Below are 19085 nucleotides of genomic sequence, written 5' to 3'. Positions count from 1 at the left end.
CACGATGTCCAGTACATAATAAGTAACGCATAAAAATACACCTTTGCAATACTACCAATAATTATGCTGATTTACGCATCTAGAAACTTGTTTACAGAATAAAAATATTGTTCTAATAGCTCCTTGTCAACCTTTTCAATGTTCGAATTTGTTCTGCCATTCGCATGTGTTTTGAACAAAATGGCTTAGTTGATGGATTGGAGATTAATGCATCTTTTCAGAATAGAGACAACGTGAGAGAAGATCTACTGTTTAAAATGGTGTCCAAACAGCGAATCACTATTCAAGTATATTATCAAAGATCTTATATTCAACTGGAGCATGAACGTGGGACACGTTCACAGAAAGTAAAATTGCTTCCTCAGTAGAGATATATTATAAATTAATACCTTGAAGATTACTAAAATGTATTGAGATGCATTAAAGATATAATCAAAATAAAAAGTAAAAAAATGTGTTAAGTAATTCATGATTTACTTTAAAGTATCACTTAAATATTCTTTCATACTGAAATAAGTGCTATGTGAACAGATGTCTTTGAATTAATTGTTCTCTCAATATTTTTGTGGTTAGTTCGATAGTTTTAGTGACGATTTTAGTCACTCAAACCTATGATTTGATTCCATTTAGCAAGTCAGAATCTTAGTGTAAGTGTGAAACTCTTTTTTGTTGTGCAAATGAAAATAAATGTGGCTATCGAAAATCTTAAATACGTAAACTATTTAAAAGAAATAGACAGAAAGGGGAGGTAATATATAAATTAAACTAATAAAATGTCCCCGTCCATGTCTTAGTGAGGGCAATATTTTATATTCCTTTACGGTTGTCAGATCTTACGTTTTCAAGAACATTTTACGTTAAACGTTTTTATTTTCCCCGTGAGAAAGATATCTTCCATTTTTTTTTAAATAAATACCGTAAAAGAAATAATAGTTCTGTACAATTTGTTTATTTTTTTTTCATAAGTTGACGCGAAAATTATAATTAGAGGAACTGATTTTCATGCACTTAACAATGCAACCCAGCGATGTAACAGTACGCAGAAAGAAAATGCCACACGTTACGTTTTTAACCACTACTTGTCTAACCTATACTATAAACTTGATGTTTTTGTTCAATCTCAGCTCCCGCCAAGTGAACTTTGTGGTGAACAAACACCGTGTGCATGGGTTTTCTCGGGGTTCTCCCGTTTCCTCCCACTTTCTTCATTCCACCATTTCATTCATTTCTTATCATCATCGTCTCCTTTAGCCTAACCGGCATAACTGTGGGACGTAAAACTCAAAGATTTCATTTCATTTTCAAACTTAATGTTTAAGAAGAAGAGAATAATCGGCTTTTAGGATTTTACTCTATGTCTGTCAACATCTCTCTATCTTGTCGTTGTTTCAGTTGATCATAAACCGATATCGAAGGTACTATGAACTAATAAAAGCATAACTGAAAGTGGTGACTTTCGATGTTCTGCAAGAATTTTTTCAACGTAAAAAGAGATGTAGGACTAATGGCAGATGTAAATTGTTCATTAAAATACAATTAAAAGCTAATAAAAGATTTGCGTAATATATTTGGTTGGTTGAATTTGAGTTTAACCAACAGTGGCTATACCGGATGTATCAAAAGTCTGTGTCATAGGCCAATTCCATTATAAGTCCCTCTTCTCTTCGTCTTTTCCTACTTACGTGGAATCAACGTTTCTGATAATAATAATAAATCCCTGTTACAACTTTCTTCCTGATGTCATTGTTAACCATGTCCGCCCAATTCATTCTTGGTCTCCTTCTACCTCTCATCTCATTCACTTTAACTGTCATTACGCTTCTGACCACATAGTCATTTTTTCTCATTACATAGCCATACGACTGCAGTATTCTTTCTTGCATCTTCTTAGATATCTCGATAAACTTGGTTGGTCTTCTTACCATCTCATTCCTCATTCTGTCTCTTCTTGTTATTCCACACATCCAGCGTAGCAATCTTATTTCGGTAACTATCAATCCTTTTTCCACATGATTGCTTTATTAGTTTTACTATAACAATTGTCATTCCTCCCATTCACTTTTATTTTAGACCAGATATCTATACCACTGAAACACGTGTTTAGTATCGCATTCTAATTGTAAACTACCAAATTTCATATTTAATATTAAAAAACTCCGACAATTGGATGGACCTCTTAACCCTTTCACATTCCATTACACATACAACATGTCATGAGCATGTGTCTCTTATTACACTCCTTTCCCCTTAAGAAGTTTGTTCTTGATTGGCACTGTTTTTTTCACTCTCCTTTTACTTTTCAAAGGTTCTAGGAAGAAATTAAAGTCGCTATTGTTGGCTGGCAAGCAGTGGCGTAGCACACTTCTGCGGGCCCCCCCGCAAAGAATAGAGAAGGGGCCCCACTTGTAAAGCCGACACAAGTAAGGTGGAAGTTCTACTTCTTTAAAACTTTATTCATCGCAAGACTTCGGGGCCCCTATACATCGGGGCCCCCCCGCACTGCGGGGGTTGCGGGGGCAGCTGCTACGCCACTGCTGGCAAGCACATGAATAGTGATGATGTTACAACTGCACGTGTTTCGCACGGGACTACAATTACTCTATTGTTTTGTTAGAGTGTCAAACTACGAACTGTTTCGTAACTTTAAAATAGAGAGATTGTTGCTAATTTGAATAATGATTATAGGATATTACTTATTGTTTATTCTCGGTAGAAAGACAATACTACTTCAGATGCATCTTGATTATTATTAAAGCAAGTTACATAGAGAAAGGTTACAGAATAATAAATATAGAAGTTATAAATTTTAACAGTTTACGCCTGTCATGGAGAAAGACCTCCATGCACGAACTTCTTATGTGTTGCTTCTTACCATAATTAATGAAGTACTTATAGGAAGGTTTGATGGTATAGGCTGAGGTCCATACTGCCAAGGTTCCAATTCTAGTGGTCGACTAACTATGTTGTTCTGACTGACGAACCGACTGTCAAAATGACTGACCAAATAACTTACCCTTTGTTTACCATTTGTTTAGTTTAAATACCCTGTTTTTGGCTTTTCACCTGTATAAGTTCCTTATTTTGTTTTTGTATTTTGACATTTTCACTTTCATTTTTAGATTTCACTTCCTTGAAAGTGCGTTTACGGAACCTCAGCTTGTTTGTTTCTTTTATTTTTAATTTTAACAGTTTTTAATATACATTGATGAGTTGAATTTACATTACATTGCCTCTTCTGAAAAAAAAATACCAAGTGCTTTTTTAAAGTCATTGGTTATTACTTTGCTCTCTCCTTAGTTTATATATATACATTGGAGTGTTCAACACAGTATATTACGCAGTGAGGAGCTCTGAAAGTTTACTGTAAGAACAAGAGTTAAATGCATCTCAATCAACTTCATACTTGGAGAGGCAGTGGTTTTTCACCTGTAATGAGAATATATAAAAAAGAACACTAAAACAAAACTTTCAAAACACAACACCATATACTGCATATCAAACCAGTCCATTTTTTTTAACAAGTAAGTGTTCTTGAAGGAATGTTCGCACTGATGCGATGGTGAGAACCAATATCAGTTCTAGGGCCTGTTGCCTATAGTCAATTTGCACTTCGCACGAACAACGTCTAAACATCGTAATTATGTGCTGAGTATGGTAGTCCAATACACAAGGGAGGCACAGGGAAGGAATGAATCCATTTATGTCCTCGAAACAAAGACCATCAGGAAGATCCTGGGAACGTCCGCTGGAAGGCAACAGGTGTCTTGCAGATATGAGAAAAGGAGCCAGGACTGGAGATGCATGCACACAGTAATGCAAAATGGAGACTTCGTGCAGGAATGACGTTTAGCTGTAAGGTTCATATGAATGATGTGTTGGACGACGATTTCAGCTGTATCCGGAAGTGGTTATGGCTGCAGTGATGAAATCTGGAGCGGCTTAACTGCAGCTGGAAGGATGTTATATCTGCTGCGATGAACTTTGGCTTGTTGGTGGTAATGGAGAACTGGACACCAGGTTCCAACAATGCCTGTATCGGTGTGTTCTGTGGCGATGAACATCGGCTTGACAACTGGAGCAGTAGTATCTGTTGCGATGAACTTTTTACTTGTTGTGTACCTGATGAACTAGACTGCGACTCAACTGCAGCATGAAGAGAGGTTGCATCTGCGGCGATGAACATTTTCTGGTTGTGCGCCTGGTGGACAGGATTACGGCTTCACTCCAGCTTGAAGAGTGGTTACGTCAGCTGCGATGAACTTGGCTGCTGTATAGGAATATGTAGAGATCCCAACGTCTTCTGGAAACAGGATGTCTGGCTGGCCATAGTGTCTTCTCCCATCTTCTGGTAGCAGGAACGGCATCATAGACGGTGTCAGGCAGAGGGTTGTGGGAAAGGGTAAGGTGTAAGGGATGGAATGCTTTCTTATGTGGGAGTAAAGGATTTTCAAGCTTTATTTAATTACTCAATATTAGCACAAGTTATAAAGAGAGAAAACTAGATGGAGATACCTAACATGAAATCTAGTGTTCACAATCCGTGTGATTTTTTTTGAATGTGTGTATAAGCAATTAATAATAAACACAACGTAACTTAAAACACGACGAAGATCTGCTGAAAATTTCTTTCTCTTGTAGTGGTGGATGATTTATTTATTTTTTAATATATATTTTTGGATGTGTGACTAAGTAAATGTGAATATCCTGTTTAGTATCTGAGTCAAGCCAGAGGAATTTGATGTTACAAAAAGTAAATGGTGTAATACATCTAGTGGGGCGGATGATCACAACCGACCACTGGGTGGATGAATTCGTTAGAATATGAAATGTAAATAATTGTATAACATAAAAAAAACAAGTGACCTATCTCTAATCATTAGTTAATCCATTTCCTTTATTAAAGAAAAAAAAAAACAACAAACAAAAACAAAACAAATGAAAATAAAATAAAAGCGTGACTATATCGTGCGAGGCCGTATGTAGAGCAAATTGGCTTTCTGGAGGCGAAGCTGTAAGGCGAAGGCTAGTATAATATAATTTTATTATTGTTGTAAGCATAGCTATAATTATACTATGTTTCTAAGAACTGCATTTAAGAAATTACCTAATAGAGCCAATTTCCTAGTCCTAGTCTGGTCTAATGTTTTTTTTTTTTTTTTTTATTTACATACTCAATTATACCATTGCATTAGCGGTGTATTCGGACAAAATACCCTATACAGAGCATCATCCGAAAGAACATTTTCAACAGTAAAAAGGTTAAAGACATGACTACGATCCCGGATGGGTTCAGATCGACTTAGCGGCCTGGCACTACTATATACGCACCGAGACAAACGTAAATTACGATCGTGTCATGGACAGATTTGCCAGGAACAAGAAAGGACGTAGATTTGAGTTTGTGTTGTAACTTTCACAGAGATGGATTGCAAGGTGACTAAAGACGTTGTGTGGTTTCCACCCATAGTGGTTTTGGCCCGTAATTATTTTCAATTCGTGGATATTCCCCAAAAGGCATGAGTATGAGTCTAACGTTGAACTCCTTCTATATATCTGAATCGCAAACAAAAGCAAAAAAGATGGACGAACTCGAAAAAAATTTTGAAATTGCTCATGATGCTCTATCAGATGTGCTATGTGGCAATCAGATTTTAGCGACAACTTATGGGACCCTCTCGTGTCAGATATTTTTGTACTTTATTCTCCATTGGTAATTTCGTTTAAAGGTGAGAATTTTTCAAAATTAAATTTTAATTTGCATTTTTTTTTTAAAATATCTGATATTGTCAAATAATATCGCCAGTCGGAATGTTAAAGGAAATATAGTTTGTGGGCAGTAATGAACGAAAACATCACTTTGGTTTTACATTTCAGATCTTGTTTCCTTCATTTTGTTTTTCACTATTTATCATTATAATGGCTTGTGATTCTATATAATTGTAATTCATATTTTAATTAATGTAAAATTTATACACATTCCGTGCTAGATCTGACAAACTTTCTGTTGAGTTTGTGTAAGAGAAAGTGTAATATTGATATTTTTGTTATTACATTATTTGCAGTATTTTATTGAATAAATTGTGCATTTACCTTCGTAGCATTTATATGGTTTAGGAAGTACTGCAATATATTATATTTATATAGGATTTATATTCACAATTAATTTCTTTATATGTTACTGCTGTACTTCAAACCGTCACTCTGGGTTACTGTTAGCAGTACAGTACAAGGTTTAAATGCAGTGAGGATTAGTATTATGTATTAGGAAGTGTATCCATTTCATTCTCCTGTACTCGATCTGTGCCCTTAAGTGCGCAGGCTAGTTCTTTTAAGGCAAAAACCATAACATTTTTATTTCGGGGGAAAACCAAGAAATTCATGTTTCAGCAATCACTATCACGGGGAATAATCACGGAACCACTAAGCATCCTTGGAGTTCAGTTTGATTTTTTTTTCAATTTTCAATTTGATGAATTATATCTGATATAAACAAATTAAAGAAATATGTAAAGATTGCTCCCCTATAATTTGACCCAAATGGAACAATGTGTGCCATATACTATTAAACATCACTTTATAATTAATTATTGTATTATTTTATTATACCAAGAAATTTACATAGAAATATCATAATGTCTTGTGTTATTTGTCGACATTTTGTATTATTTTTATTCATGTATATTTTTATTATCTATTTCTGCGTAGACCGAGTCTGTCTTCTTCTTTTTTTAATCTCTTGTCCCGCAATTGTTATTCAAAATATAAATGATTAGAGCAAATTGTACACTCTTTCGTTAAAATGAATGCCATCATCAATACAGTATTTTCTTTTGTACAAGTACTGTGCAAGACAGCGCATTTTATACAGTGCGGTGACTAATGAATCATAAAGTGCGTATTTAATTTAAATCTACAGATAGAATATACTTTCATTTAATAAAACCTTACAAATTCGGGTACCAAAATGGAATCTGTGAATCAGGTTTGCCACTCCCCTCCAGTCTCGCATTCTTAAGCGTCCGATTCTTGAAAAAAAATATTCAGGTCACCTTGAGGGTACGATCATCTTTCAGGAAGCAAACCGCCCCTTCCCCCTCCAAACGATCCTTCTGAATCCGCTATTGGATGCGAAGCACTGTATTTTTTGATACTAGACCAATGGCTAGTAATCATAATTGCTTTTGGTGTGAGTTCAAACCCGAACAAGGAAATTTTTTATATTTTATTTTTAAAATTTTTACAACTTTTTTTATTAAAATACGATGAAAATAATACTCAAAAAAGTGATTTACTTACGTTACGTGTGCAGTTTTGCTATACGAATCCACAGTATAAGTAGTAGTAGTTGTTGTTGTAGGAACGGATTAGAAGCCCCGCAGAGCTCGTTTTGTCCCACCTTGACTGCCATGATATAAATTTAACCTCAACTGCTTCAATTTTCTTCTTCTTCAATTCCAACAAAACGACAATTTTCTTCTATTATTACTATAATACGCAATATATACACCAGAAGGTTTGGACAATCACAAACTGCAACCAATCAGAAACGTGTTTTTAGTTTGTATGACTATGGTCGAGGGTGAAAAAATATGCTGTTCAGATGCTGTCTACAATGCAGTGAGCAGAGTGAGTCGGTGGGTCAGAGTGGGTCATATTTGGTGGTGGGTCCCAGAGGGTCACGGTGGGTGGTGGGTCGCAGTGGGTCATGGTGGGTGGTGGGTCACAGTGGGTCACATGCTGTTGACCCACTCAGAAAACTAGACCCACTGACACACTCCAACTCTGGTTAACGCTTCGACATCTGGAGTAAACTAGTTCTGCCAGGGAACCTTTTTTCTTTCAAAATATATTTTATATGTTCATATTTATTATTATTAATTACATTCTTGCATTTTTCCTACATTATCTTAGATTAGTAACCGTGGTTTAGGATATATTATATAAAGTGAAATACGGTTATGTATGTTTACACTCGTTTCTTTCTTTTAAAATACACTCCTATCTGTTCACGTAGTCCAAAAGTAGGCATACACTCTGCATTGATCAACTAGTTTACGAGTTTATTTGCTTCGTCTCTTCTGAGCTTAAGATGTAAGTAAAAACATATTAAGAACAAATAATAAAGAAACTAAGTCTACCTGATGAACAAAAATAAGAAATTATATAAAATGCAATGAGCTGATCAGTACGGTACTGTCCTATTTTTGAGCCACCCTGTATATTATTAATAATTTATTTCTTGCATTTATTAATAACTAGCTGAAATACCAACTTTTTGCATGGGTCAAATAAAATATCTATGTAAATAAACTGAACAACAAAACGAAAAAATATCGGTCGTTTTCTACTACTTTTACATATCCCGGTAAACGCCCCCTGAGACCCCTGGTTCGAAATTTAAAAGAACGCCTCTCGCCCCCAGGCGATTGGGCTGTATTTGGAAGTCAACGCCTCTGGAGGAAGAATCGCCATTCATCTCAGCGACCGTGAAAACTAAGGGTTTGACACTAATATAGGTAATTTTGAAATATTTTTATATATTTCGGTACTCCACCCCCCGGGTGACACCGACCCCCATACAATGGTAGCCGATTTTGAAAGTCGTCGCTAATGGAAGTGTCACCATTGATTTCAGCGACCGTGAAAACTGGATTTGACACTAATATCGGTCATTTTGGATTATTTTTACTTGCCTCGGTAACCCCTCTTCCCCGGTGATCCCGGCCTGCAAAAAATGGTAGCTTATTTTGAAAGTCATCGGTAATGGAAGTGTCACCATTCATCTCAGCGATCGCGATAACTATGAATTCAACACAAATATCGGTCATTTTCTAATATTTTTACATGTCCTGGAAAACACCCCTTCCCCTGAGACTCCAGGTTCGAATTTAATAAACCGCTTCCTCCTGGTCTGGAGACTGGATAAAGGTATCCGTGACCAAAATTTAGTAACTTTCGGTCTACTCGTCTGATTCCCAGGCCGCACACAGACCCACACAGAAGTATGATGTAGAATTCTCTAATTCAAAAGACTTGCCGCCCTAACGGGACTTGTTATTTCTAATGGTTTCATTATGTTTTACAAGCTATAGAAAGTGTTGTAACGTTAAGTGGTACATCTGAAAGTCGGTCTGAGTGTTTCCTGGAAAGTGGAATGACATTTTGTGAGAAGTTATTGACCTTTTGACGTCATTACGACCGCGATCCATGCCCACATGGCTTGAGAATGGCCCGTGGGTTTCCAGGAATATATAGCCCCTGCCCCTCAAAAATATGTCACTTAAGATTGTTGTTCCCTAACTTTCCAGGTTCGATCCTAGATAGTGTATAAAAATATAACCCCCAGGAGAGCCCTGGCTTGAGGAGCTTTTATTTATTCGTATCTTTTAACTCCCTCGTAATTTACTCGATGAACAATCTCTGATTGTGATGTAATAAAATTATAAAACTAGTTGTTGAAATATGTCCCTGTGTAGGGGTCACAGAACCATGGCTTCTGGGTTATCATGGATTTCCTATAGTTCCCTGTATTGCTTAGAACCCACAAAAATGGTCCTTCCAGGACGCACCCTATGTGAATTGCGTGCCCTTAGCATTTTAAGCACCTCGTAATTTTAATACTTCGTATGCCAAGGCATTAGAAACTGTTGCGTAGGAAAAAAAATGGGAATTGAACCCGGGACTCCCACGGCAAAGACGTGCACACTAACATTTTAACCACCTCGTAATTTTAATATTTCGTATGTCAAGTCATTAGAAACTTTTAACTCCCTCATAATTATTCGAACACTTTGTGTGAACCGATAAAAAGTTCCGAAAATACTAAAATGTGTGTGTACTAAAATGGGAATTGAACCCGGGAGCCCCAGTATGTGAAAGCCCTGCACAGAAAACCATGGAGGAGGAAGAGGAGGTTGGGGTAGAGGAAGAGAATCCAACAGGAATCGAACAGAGGTTAGGGAAGGAAGATTGGAATAGGGTTGAAATCTTTATTCATTTATTTTATTATTCACTTTATTTCATTGAAACATTTACTGAACGTACTAAAATGCTTGATGCTAGTTCATATACAGAACTTGGTCTTCACACTTCCTTCTTGCTCGGAGTCTAGAAAGTGAATAAAACTAGGAGTAAATTTGGTGTTTTGCGAAGTGTGTGTGTGTCTATGTACGTGACGTTACAGCTTTACGTCAGCTACTCCCTACGTCACTGGCAATGAACTTACTATCCGTTACAAGGAAATACAAATGAATTTTCGACTTGTTGGCGCTCGCACCCGTTGCTTGTCCATACTGCATGTGAATGACCCAGCTGAGGAGGAAAAAAAGCAAGTATCTATGTGATTGACCTACCATCAAGATATGTACATAAGACAACTTTTCCTCCTCTTACCCCTCTCTAGTTGTGAACAGTTTGTTTGCATGATTGAACTGAAGAATGTGAGACTGAAGGGGTAGCCAGAATTGAGTGTTAGGGTGACTGACCTAAGTGATTAACTTTCATCTTGGTACAGAGAGAGGTGATTCAGAGTGATTACTTGAAAAAAAATTTTAAGAACACATTAGCAAAATTGACAATATTACCATTTCTAATCAACAATTTAATGGGTATACATGAAGTCCAGATGTAATTACAATCTGTCTCTGCAATATCCCAGAAACTATGTAGATTTCATTTTGAAAATTTTTGATTTGTGATTTCTCCACGTGATTTGCCATCCATGTGATTTCTCTCTCAAAGGTACATAAGGCACATACTGGACACATTCCCATGTACCTGGGGGAATATGATAGGCATATGCCTGCTATGTATTGTGCTGTTAGGGTGAGTCTCAGGAACACCTGCAGACAAAGAAAGAACAGAATTTCTCACCAGCTCGGAAGCGTTCAGAGCGAAGCAAGAAAAATAACTTCTCTTTTTAAATGACTGAAATAATAATTTTGCATGATGATTAAAAGTTGAGAAAATACAGTCTGTCCAAAACGTGCAACGTTGTGGCCGTGCTGACGGTCATACATTTATCCACTTCCATTTTTAAATTTTCAAGTATATTTGCACGTCGTAAAGTTCGTACGTTCCAAGTTCCTGTGCTGAAATGAAAATTATTATTACTATTATTTTCTCATATGAAGATTCTTCTCGGACTTGTTCCCACCTGGAGATCGGAGCGAAGTACTATTTTACCGAAATGTTGTACCTCAGGAAGAACCATCATTGTATTTATTTTCCTCCTTTGTCCCTCGTAGGGAAAAGAATAATGTGGTAGTATTTCCATTTCCTTTCCACATGTCCATGCCGTTGACCACCTTGTGGTTCATCCGTCTTTCAGGAAAGTTTTCCCTCCTAAGAACACGGTGCCCTGACATCTACCAGCTCATCCGCACTTCGCTCATGTGGTTCGGATTTCACGTAAATCAGTAGGTACACGTCTCATATAGCCTCGCTGCTGAACGGGACGTTAAACTCAAAATCAATCACTCACTCACTCATCCGCACTTCGAGGAGGCCGTTGTAACATGGTAGAGGTTGACTCCTTATTCCGGAAGTCAGTCGGTCCCTACCTACATTAGCCGCCTAAGACGCTTCTGGCTTTCTCCCGCGAGAAGGTACAGATTGGGATTTTCCCTTTGTTTAAAATGAGACCCCAAAGCCTTCATCAAGCCCCTCCAGTACAAGTACGAGGTGCTACCCAAAATATCAGAGAATGCCATTGTAAAAATCAGTTGAGTTGAGTTGATTTTGAGTTTAACGTCCCGTTCAGCAGCGAGGCTATATGAGACGTGGACCTACTGATTAACGTGGAATCCGAACCACATGAGCTCCCGCCGAGAATCGAACCCGGGTCTCCCACACCAAAGACGTGTACGCTAACCGCTTAGCCACGAAGGAGCTCTTGTAAAAATCAGAAAACTATACTTACGTCCTAATGTCCACCTTCAAAATACTCCCCTCTGGCGTGTATTCAGCGTTGTTCGCACTTTTGGAAGCACTCCTGGAAGTCCGCAGGGTGAAGAGTGTTCAAAACTCGTTGCAATTCCACTTGGATGTCTTCAATGGAGTCTAAACGTCGCTCTTTCAACGCGAATTTCATCTTCGGGAACAGGTAGAAATCGCATGGGGCTAGGTCAGGGAAGTAGGAAGGGTGGCCAGGAATTCCCTCACCCCGAGGGAGGTATGCGTGAGCGCGTTGTCATGGTGCAGCAACCAGTCTTTCGTTTGCCACAGCTCCGGCCGTTTGCGCCGAACATCTTCCCTCAGTCTCTTCAAAACCTCACAGTAAAACTTCAAATTGACATTCTGGCCAGGTAGAATGAACTTCTTGAGCACAATTCCTCGAATATCGAAAAAATGATCAGCATCGACTTGATATTGCTGAGAACTTGTCGAGCTTTTTTCGGCCTTAGAGAGGATGGCTTCTTGCATTGTGATGATTGCTGCTTAGTTTCCGGGTCATAATCATAGAACCAAGATTCATCACCTGTTGGATAAAAAGTTTGAACACTCTCCAACTCTTTAGGCTAATGCACTCAGTGCACGTCTGAATCCTGAGGTTTATTTTTTCGGTCGATGCTGAGAAAGCAAGGGACAAACTTCGCTGCAATTTGTCTCATGTTCATTTCATCGGATAGAATTCGTTACCATGTACCGTACGACAGTCGAAGTCTGTTACAAACATCTGAATTGTCTTCCTTCTGTCTTAAAGAATCACAGAACGCACTTCCACGATCATTCGTGGTGTTGTGTATGTTGAAGGTCGACCAGAGTGTTTGTCATCTTCCACAGATTCGCGGCCTTCTTTGAAACGCTTGAACTTACCAAGTGTTCTTGCTTGACTCAGTACACTCTCACCAAAGGCCTCTTTCAGCATCAAGTGGGTTTCGGCTGCAGTTCTTCAACTTGGCACAGAAATTGATGTAGATCGGATGCTCCTTCACATCAGCCGTTTGACAAATCGCAGAAACACTGAAACACGTCCTGACACCCAAAATTACAACTCACAACTGAATGCGCTAAAGAAGACGCAGCTGCTTTGTGGTGTAGTAGCTAATACATGTGCCATGAGACATCTGGCAGCGGAATGTTGTACTGTTAGTGGCTTACTCGGTAAAAAAAAAAATCTCGGATATTTTGGATAGCAATTCTCGCTCTGACTGATTGATTAATATAAATTTAAAATTTTTCTTTGTTCTTCAGAAACAAACCAATACAATAGCAATAGTTTGTGTGTGTATGTTTAAAGTAATATAATTTGCACTCATTGTAGGCCGGGGATATTTGTGTGTATCTAAAAAATGGTGGAGGAGAAAGTAAAAATGAAAAATAGAGGCAAAAAGCAAATGAATAAAACAAATCTGGTTGGCACTTCCTTTAATATAGCTATAGGAATTGGACACTCAATAAATTAGGGAACATTTTGAAACAGATGAGGGAAATTTTCATAAAGAAGCCTACGATCACTGAGAATAGGGTAGGGGTAAGTAGGATAGAATAGGGTCGGGTTAGCTTAAGGTTAGGAAGATTTGCACTCATTTAGTTAAAATTAATCGAGTGGACTTTCTCGTGCATCCGTTAAGGATGTTAACTGGAGTGGGTACTGAAAAGTTTACCCATAAAAACAAACTGCACAAAACAATTTTATTGATGTGGTCGACCTGGCTTAAAATGTTGCAACCTATTTATACGTTTCAAAGAAAGAAAGAAAGAAAGAAATGAACTAATAATTGGGCTTTAGTATAGCCCGCTCCCCCCAGTTCTTTGTCACCGGAACTGGAAGAGTCACTATTACTACTACTACTGCTATTACTACTACTACTACTGTTGCTACTACTACTACTATTACTGCTACTACTACTACTATTACTACTACTACTGCTACTACTATTACTACTACTCCGACTACTACTACTACTTATATCGAGAACAGAACCCAACCAACCCCTGCGGGGCTTCTAACCCGTCCCTACTACTACTACTACTAGTATTGCTACTAACTACCACCACTACTACTTCTACTACTACTGCTACTACCACTACTACTGCTGCTACTACTACTACCTCTACTACTACTTATACTAAAGCCTCCTTACCACAAGATTTACATCTTAAATCTTTATAACATGTGATTCCGATTCATTATGAACTAATATGAACCGTTAGAATCACTATGATTCCTTAAAAATCACAGGGGGGAGCGGGCTATACTCAATCCAATAATTGTTTTCCCTGTGTAAACTTTGAATGAAATATCTTACCTTTTCTCCTAGTTTACCACGACTTAATACTGCAATATTTAATGGAGGTTCTAGATATGGTAATCTTGCATCTACATGTAGCTTTGGCCATTGTGGTAGATGACCTCCTTTCCTCGGGTAAGCGTTTTCAGGTCGTGGAACAGAAGCACATAGTGCATCTACTGAGGTTGGTCGTTTTAAAACTAGTAATTCAGCTTGTTTTTTGCGGAAAGGCATCGCCTTCTAACTGGAAGAGCAAAGGAAAAACCCAGTCACATGTCTGTGAAAATTCCCATTTAACGTAAACATTTATCTTTTTCTTCTAATGAATGAGCTAGTGCTTAACTGAAAAAGAGCTTTTATCCTTAACGCAAAAAGTAATTGAGCATACCTTACAAACAGAAGGTAGACTCATCGCACACAGAAGGGAAACAAGTCTTAATTGCTCCCACTGAGTTTGACGGTACATTTTAATTAATACTATATTTTACCAATGAGAAACGTGAATCTTTACTTATTTCGGAGGGCTCTTCTCCAAGGGCACCAATCCTGGGGGCCAGGGCCTGGGCCCCCAGTGCTCCTGTGGGTCCCATATATATTTTATGAATATGTATTTTTCATTGTTATTTATATTGTTATGCATATATTTTAATCGCGCTCGACCCTAGCCATAGGAGCTAAATACACGGTTTTGATTGGTTGGAGTTGTCCGTTTCTCGCCTCGTGGCTGAGCATGCTAGCGAACGGGCAAGATATGTAAATCGCATTTGACGTAGGCTCAAGCCCGGCCCAAGAAAAGTTTTTCTTAATTTTCATAAAGCTTTTATCATTAAAATAAGATAAAAATTATACTCATGTACCCCTATACGTAATAAATAATGCATCAAATGAGATTTACTTACGTCACGAAACAGCTGAGCGAGCGTCAGAGAGCGAAGGGGGTTAAAAGCTATGCAGGACTAGTTTTGTTTCGCCTTGACCTCTATGATAATACTACCGTATGGGTATGTGGCATTACGTCATACTCAGGTGGTGCAACTTCGATGAAAATCGACCCTCACCCGCTTCCTTGTGACCAACTTAAAAAACCGTTGGCCAGGATAAAGCGTGAAAAAATATGCTATTGTTATATGTATTTTTTATGAATATGCAATATTTGGCATAATTTGAATTCAATGTGTTTTAAAATTCTTATATATATACCTTCTTAGACCCTTGTCTGCAACTAAACACACATCTGAAAGCCCCCCACCACCACCAAAGTAACACAGAAATCAGTAGATCAACATCTGAAATGAGACTACTGTTTACAACTTTTAAATTAAATTTGGTTACGACTCATTGATTTTTTGCGATTAAAAAGTATATTTCTTTGAACGTACGGATTACGAAAAGGAGTAATTTTTGATTCCATCTTTTTACTATTTCAGTTATTTCTTTAATTTAACATCTTAGTACTATCCTATTTCACTAAAACAATATTTTTAAAATTTCCATACATCAAAATGTATCAAAATGTAAGGCATACAAACGCAGTGTTTTTTCCACCATCTTAGTTCACACATATACTCAATATCGCTGACGCGCCTGCTTCGTACGGACACTTCGCTCTATCTGCTCCGCTTCTATATTGACTCAGTTAAATTCCATTTATGTTTTTTAGTCTCTACCTGGCACAAGTTGATTGATATTTTTCACACTATCCCTCTTATATCAATAAGCTATATTTGTACCCATAACGGTTCATAAAGTAAATCTGCACTAAGAGTACCCACGACTACAACTCTACCCACAAGGAAAAATTGATAAGGTATCAGGAGTACATTTTCTGATAAAAGTAGTGCACACTATATGAATTCATGTGTTTCCGTAGAATAGGATATCACGAGAATCTCTTTTTAAATGTTATTCTATTCAATTATTTCTTTCAAAATTTTAACTAGAAACCCAACCGTAGATCATTAGGAAGACCTGGGCGCAGACAGGAGGGCAGTTTAAGGTGTGATTCTTAGAAATCGGAATACAAAGTAGAAAAGGGATTCGGTTGGCTAAGGAAAGAAGTCAATGGAGAGTTTTTTATGGGGGGGGGGAATGCAGCATTAAACCTATGGGTTTCATGGGCTATAGAGTTTATTAGTTAGTTCTATAAAATAATTGACTGTTACAGTTTCAGGTGTTCGATTCCGCCTCTCCATATAAATTGACTAATGGAATAACAGTGATTATATATATATATATATATATATATATATATATATATATATATATATGAACCAAAATTAGTAATAAACAAACATTCCGGAGGGTTTATTGCGACATTAGAAAATCCACAGATGCAACATGTATACAAAGTGCTTATGCTCAACGTTAAATCGAAGTCCTGAAACATTACTAGGTGCTTTATGGTTGTTGCGGTATTTGGATATGAAGGTAAGTTGCTGATATGCACCATGGACAAAAACGTGGAGGTGAATGCAAGATACTTCCAAAAATCCATTCAGACACCTATCTATCGGAAAGACATCCCAAAATTGTATGGATTCGACGCGAACCAGGTGATGATCCATATGGACAAGGCTTCGAGTCATATCGTCAGAACATCACTGCGTTTTTATCAGGAAATAGCAGAGGAATTAGGAATTCGTGACATTCCGTTGGAAGACATTCCTGTAAAAAAAAAAAAAAAAAAAAAAAAAAAAACAGATGCCAGTCCAATGGATTTTTTTCACATTTTGTATGGTCTTCAACATCGCCGTCCGCGCATCCTGGATGGTCTACGGAAAACTTGCTGGGAGGAGCGGGATAGAATTCCCATGCCTGTCCTGCGTCGGAGCTTGCTGCAATAGAAACTGCGATGCCGTGTGATAGTCCACTGTGCTGGAGGTCAATAGAACATGATCGGTGGTGGCGGCGCTGATACTCTTTAAGGAAAGCACCCATCAAAAATGGTCGGATATAAAGCGGACAACCTGTTCTGTATTTGAACACATTTTGTTTTCCTATAAAATATATTTTCATTTTGGGTGCTCTTCTAGTATCATGTGTGTATCACATAGCAGCTTTGCGTACCGCGATTATTATTGTGTAATTTTATATTTGTGATGCTTAAGAGCTTTATGGTCGTTTGAGTCATTGTCTCTAAAGGGGATTACAATTTATTTGCTTGAATTTTTTAAAAGTGTATTTTGTTTCATGAGTCTTTTGTCATGTAAATGGGACGAATACATTAAATATTCTTCATTCATAAATGATATTTTGAGATACTTCACTAGTTTAGGTATCCCGCTACCTTTATGAGCTGATGTTTGGGAACCTGATATATGAGGTGCACACCAAAAGTATGTATTTCGTTCTAATTTTCAAGAACAAAGAAATAAAGGAACTAACTTCTCAACAAACTCTCCCTCTTTATCGATAAATAGTTGCCGTTGCTCCGTCCATTTTGTGCAGTATGTGTGGCATAGTCATCTTTGGGGGTATGTTTTAGACACTGGAAATAACACTTCCCAGATAAAGATCTACTGGCAAATTGGCGTCCACGAAGAGAATCCTTCAAGTTTGGGAACAACCAGGTTACTTGGAGCTAAATCTGGTGAGCAGAGTGGGTGTGGCAGTGCATTGTCCATGTGGAGGGTGAAATTGTAATTTGTCATTTATGGTCATTTCGGCAAAACTTCTGTATCCAAAAGTGTACGAAAATACGCATAGTTGCAGAATCTTTCGGGAGAGGCTGGGATAATATCACTCCCTGGGAATCCCAGAAGAGAGTGTACAGCACCTTCTCACTGGATGCCACCTGACGAAATTTTTAGGGGTGGTGATTCTGTGTTTCCACTGCATTGACTGCCTTTTTGTTTCTGGGTTGAATAATGGAATCTGAGATTCATCCATTGTCACAACACTTTTCAAGAAATTGCGTCCCTCTGTTTTGAGCATGTCAAATTTGGTACATTTGATAGAATCTTTTTGATTGCCATTAAGAAGGAACTCAAATCACTTTTACGGCAAAATTTTCTCATTAGATGGCTGATCACATTGCGATGTTGCCACATCAGTTTCGGAGAGAAAAGCAATTCGACACGAACATATTTTATACGAAGAGAAATGATAATTTTCATTTCCCTTTTATTCAACACAGCCCGCTTTCGAGCTATTAATTATACTCTATAATCAAAAGTGATTATTTTAACTGATGAAATGTTATATATTTGTCTACAACTGGATAACTCTACAGTGCAGATAAAAGAATCGGTTTAACACTACAAAATATTTCGTTACAAATATATATTATATTTGGGGCAAAACAGACTTCTGAAATGATATTTTATATATTCCTCGGCGCAGATTTACTGAAGAGGGTCATAATTATTGCCTGTAAATACTTTTTCTGCGCAAATTTAGACTCAAACTGCCTTAACATCAAACTAAAATCAATTTTACTAAATTCCTCTTAGATGCTGGAGGTGAAATATCTAGATAACTAGATGGTGCCGGTTAAGACAATACAAAATTTTGTATTGCACATTTGTGTATAATACAAAATATACAAATGCTATCTTTTAGACAAAAGCAACTTCAGAAATTGTATTCTACAAGCGACGTTGTATTCCTCGGTGCAGATTTACTTTGTGAAGCAAAATCATTACGGCTATAAATAGTGCGTTTTCTGTGCGAAATTCGACACAATTGCCTTAATAAACTATTATACACATTTACTAAGTTTCTTGCACGGGTAAATTTCTTCTATGGAGAGTAGGGACCTGAGTGTGATAGCGAGCGATGGTAGACGACTAGCACCGAAGAGTTTGGGTACTGAAAACGCTATTTTACTTTCTATTTTTTAAATATCTCGTT

General features: G+C 37.5%; 1 protein-coding gene across 1 annotated transcript in view; it reads right to left on the bottom strand.

Annotated features, from left to right (window-relative positions):
• The window catches only part of LOC145673046 (uncharacterized), a 106654-nt gene extending 92116 nt beyond the window's left edge, over positions 1–14538 (bottom strand). Inside the window, exon 1 of the mRNA XM_081742383.1 lies at positions 14253–14538. Within this exon, the coding sequence (XP_081598509.1) occupies positions 14253–14468 (216 nt within the window). The 5' untranslated portion in view covers positions 14469–14538. The remainder of the gene's footprint in view (positions 1–14252) is intronic.
• Between the last annotated feature and the right edge of the window lie 4547 nt (positions 14539–19085).

Source organism: Thermobia domestica, chromosome 16 (genome assembly GCF_964235325.1).
Source record: "Thermobia domestica chromosome 16, izTheDome1.hap1.1, whole genome shotgun sequence".
In the NCBI taxonomy this organism is placed as follows: Eukaryota; Metazoa; Arthropoda; class Insecta; order Zygentoma; family Lepismatidae; genus Thermobia; species Thermobia domestica.
Note: the sequence above shows the minus strand (reverse complement) of the source record. Positions and strands in the feature narration are given on the sequence as shown.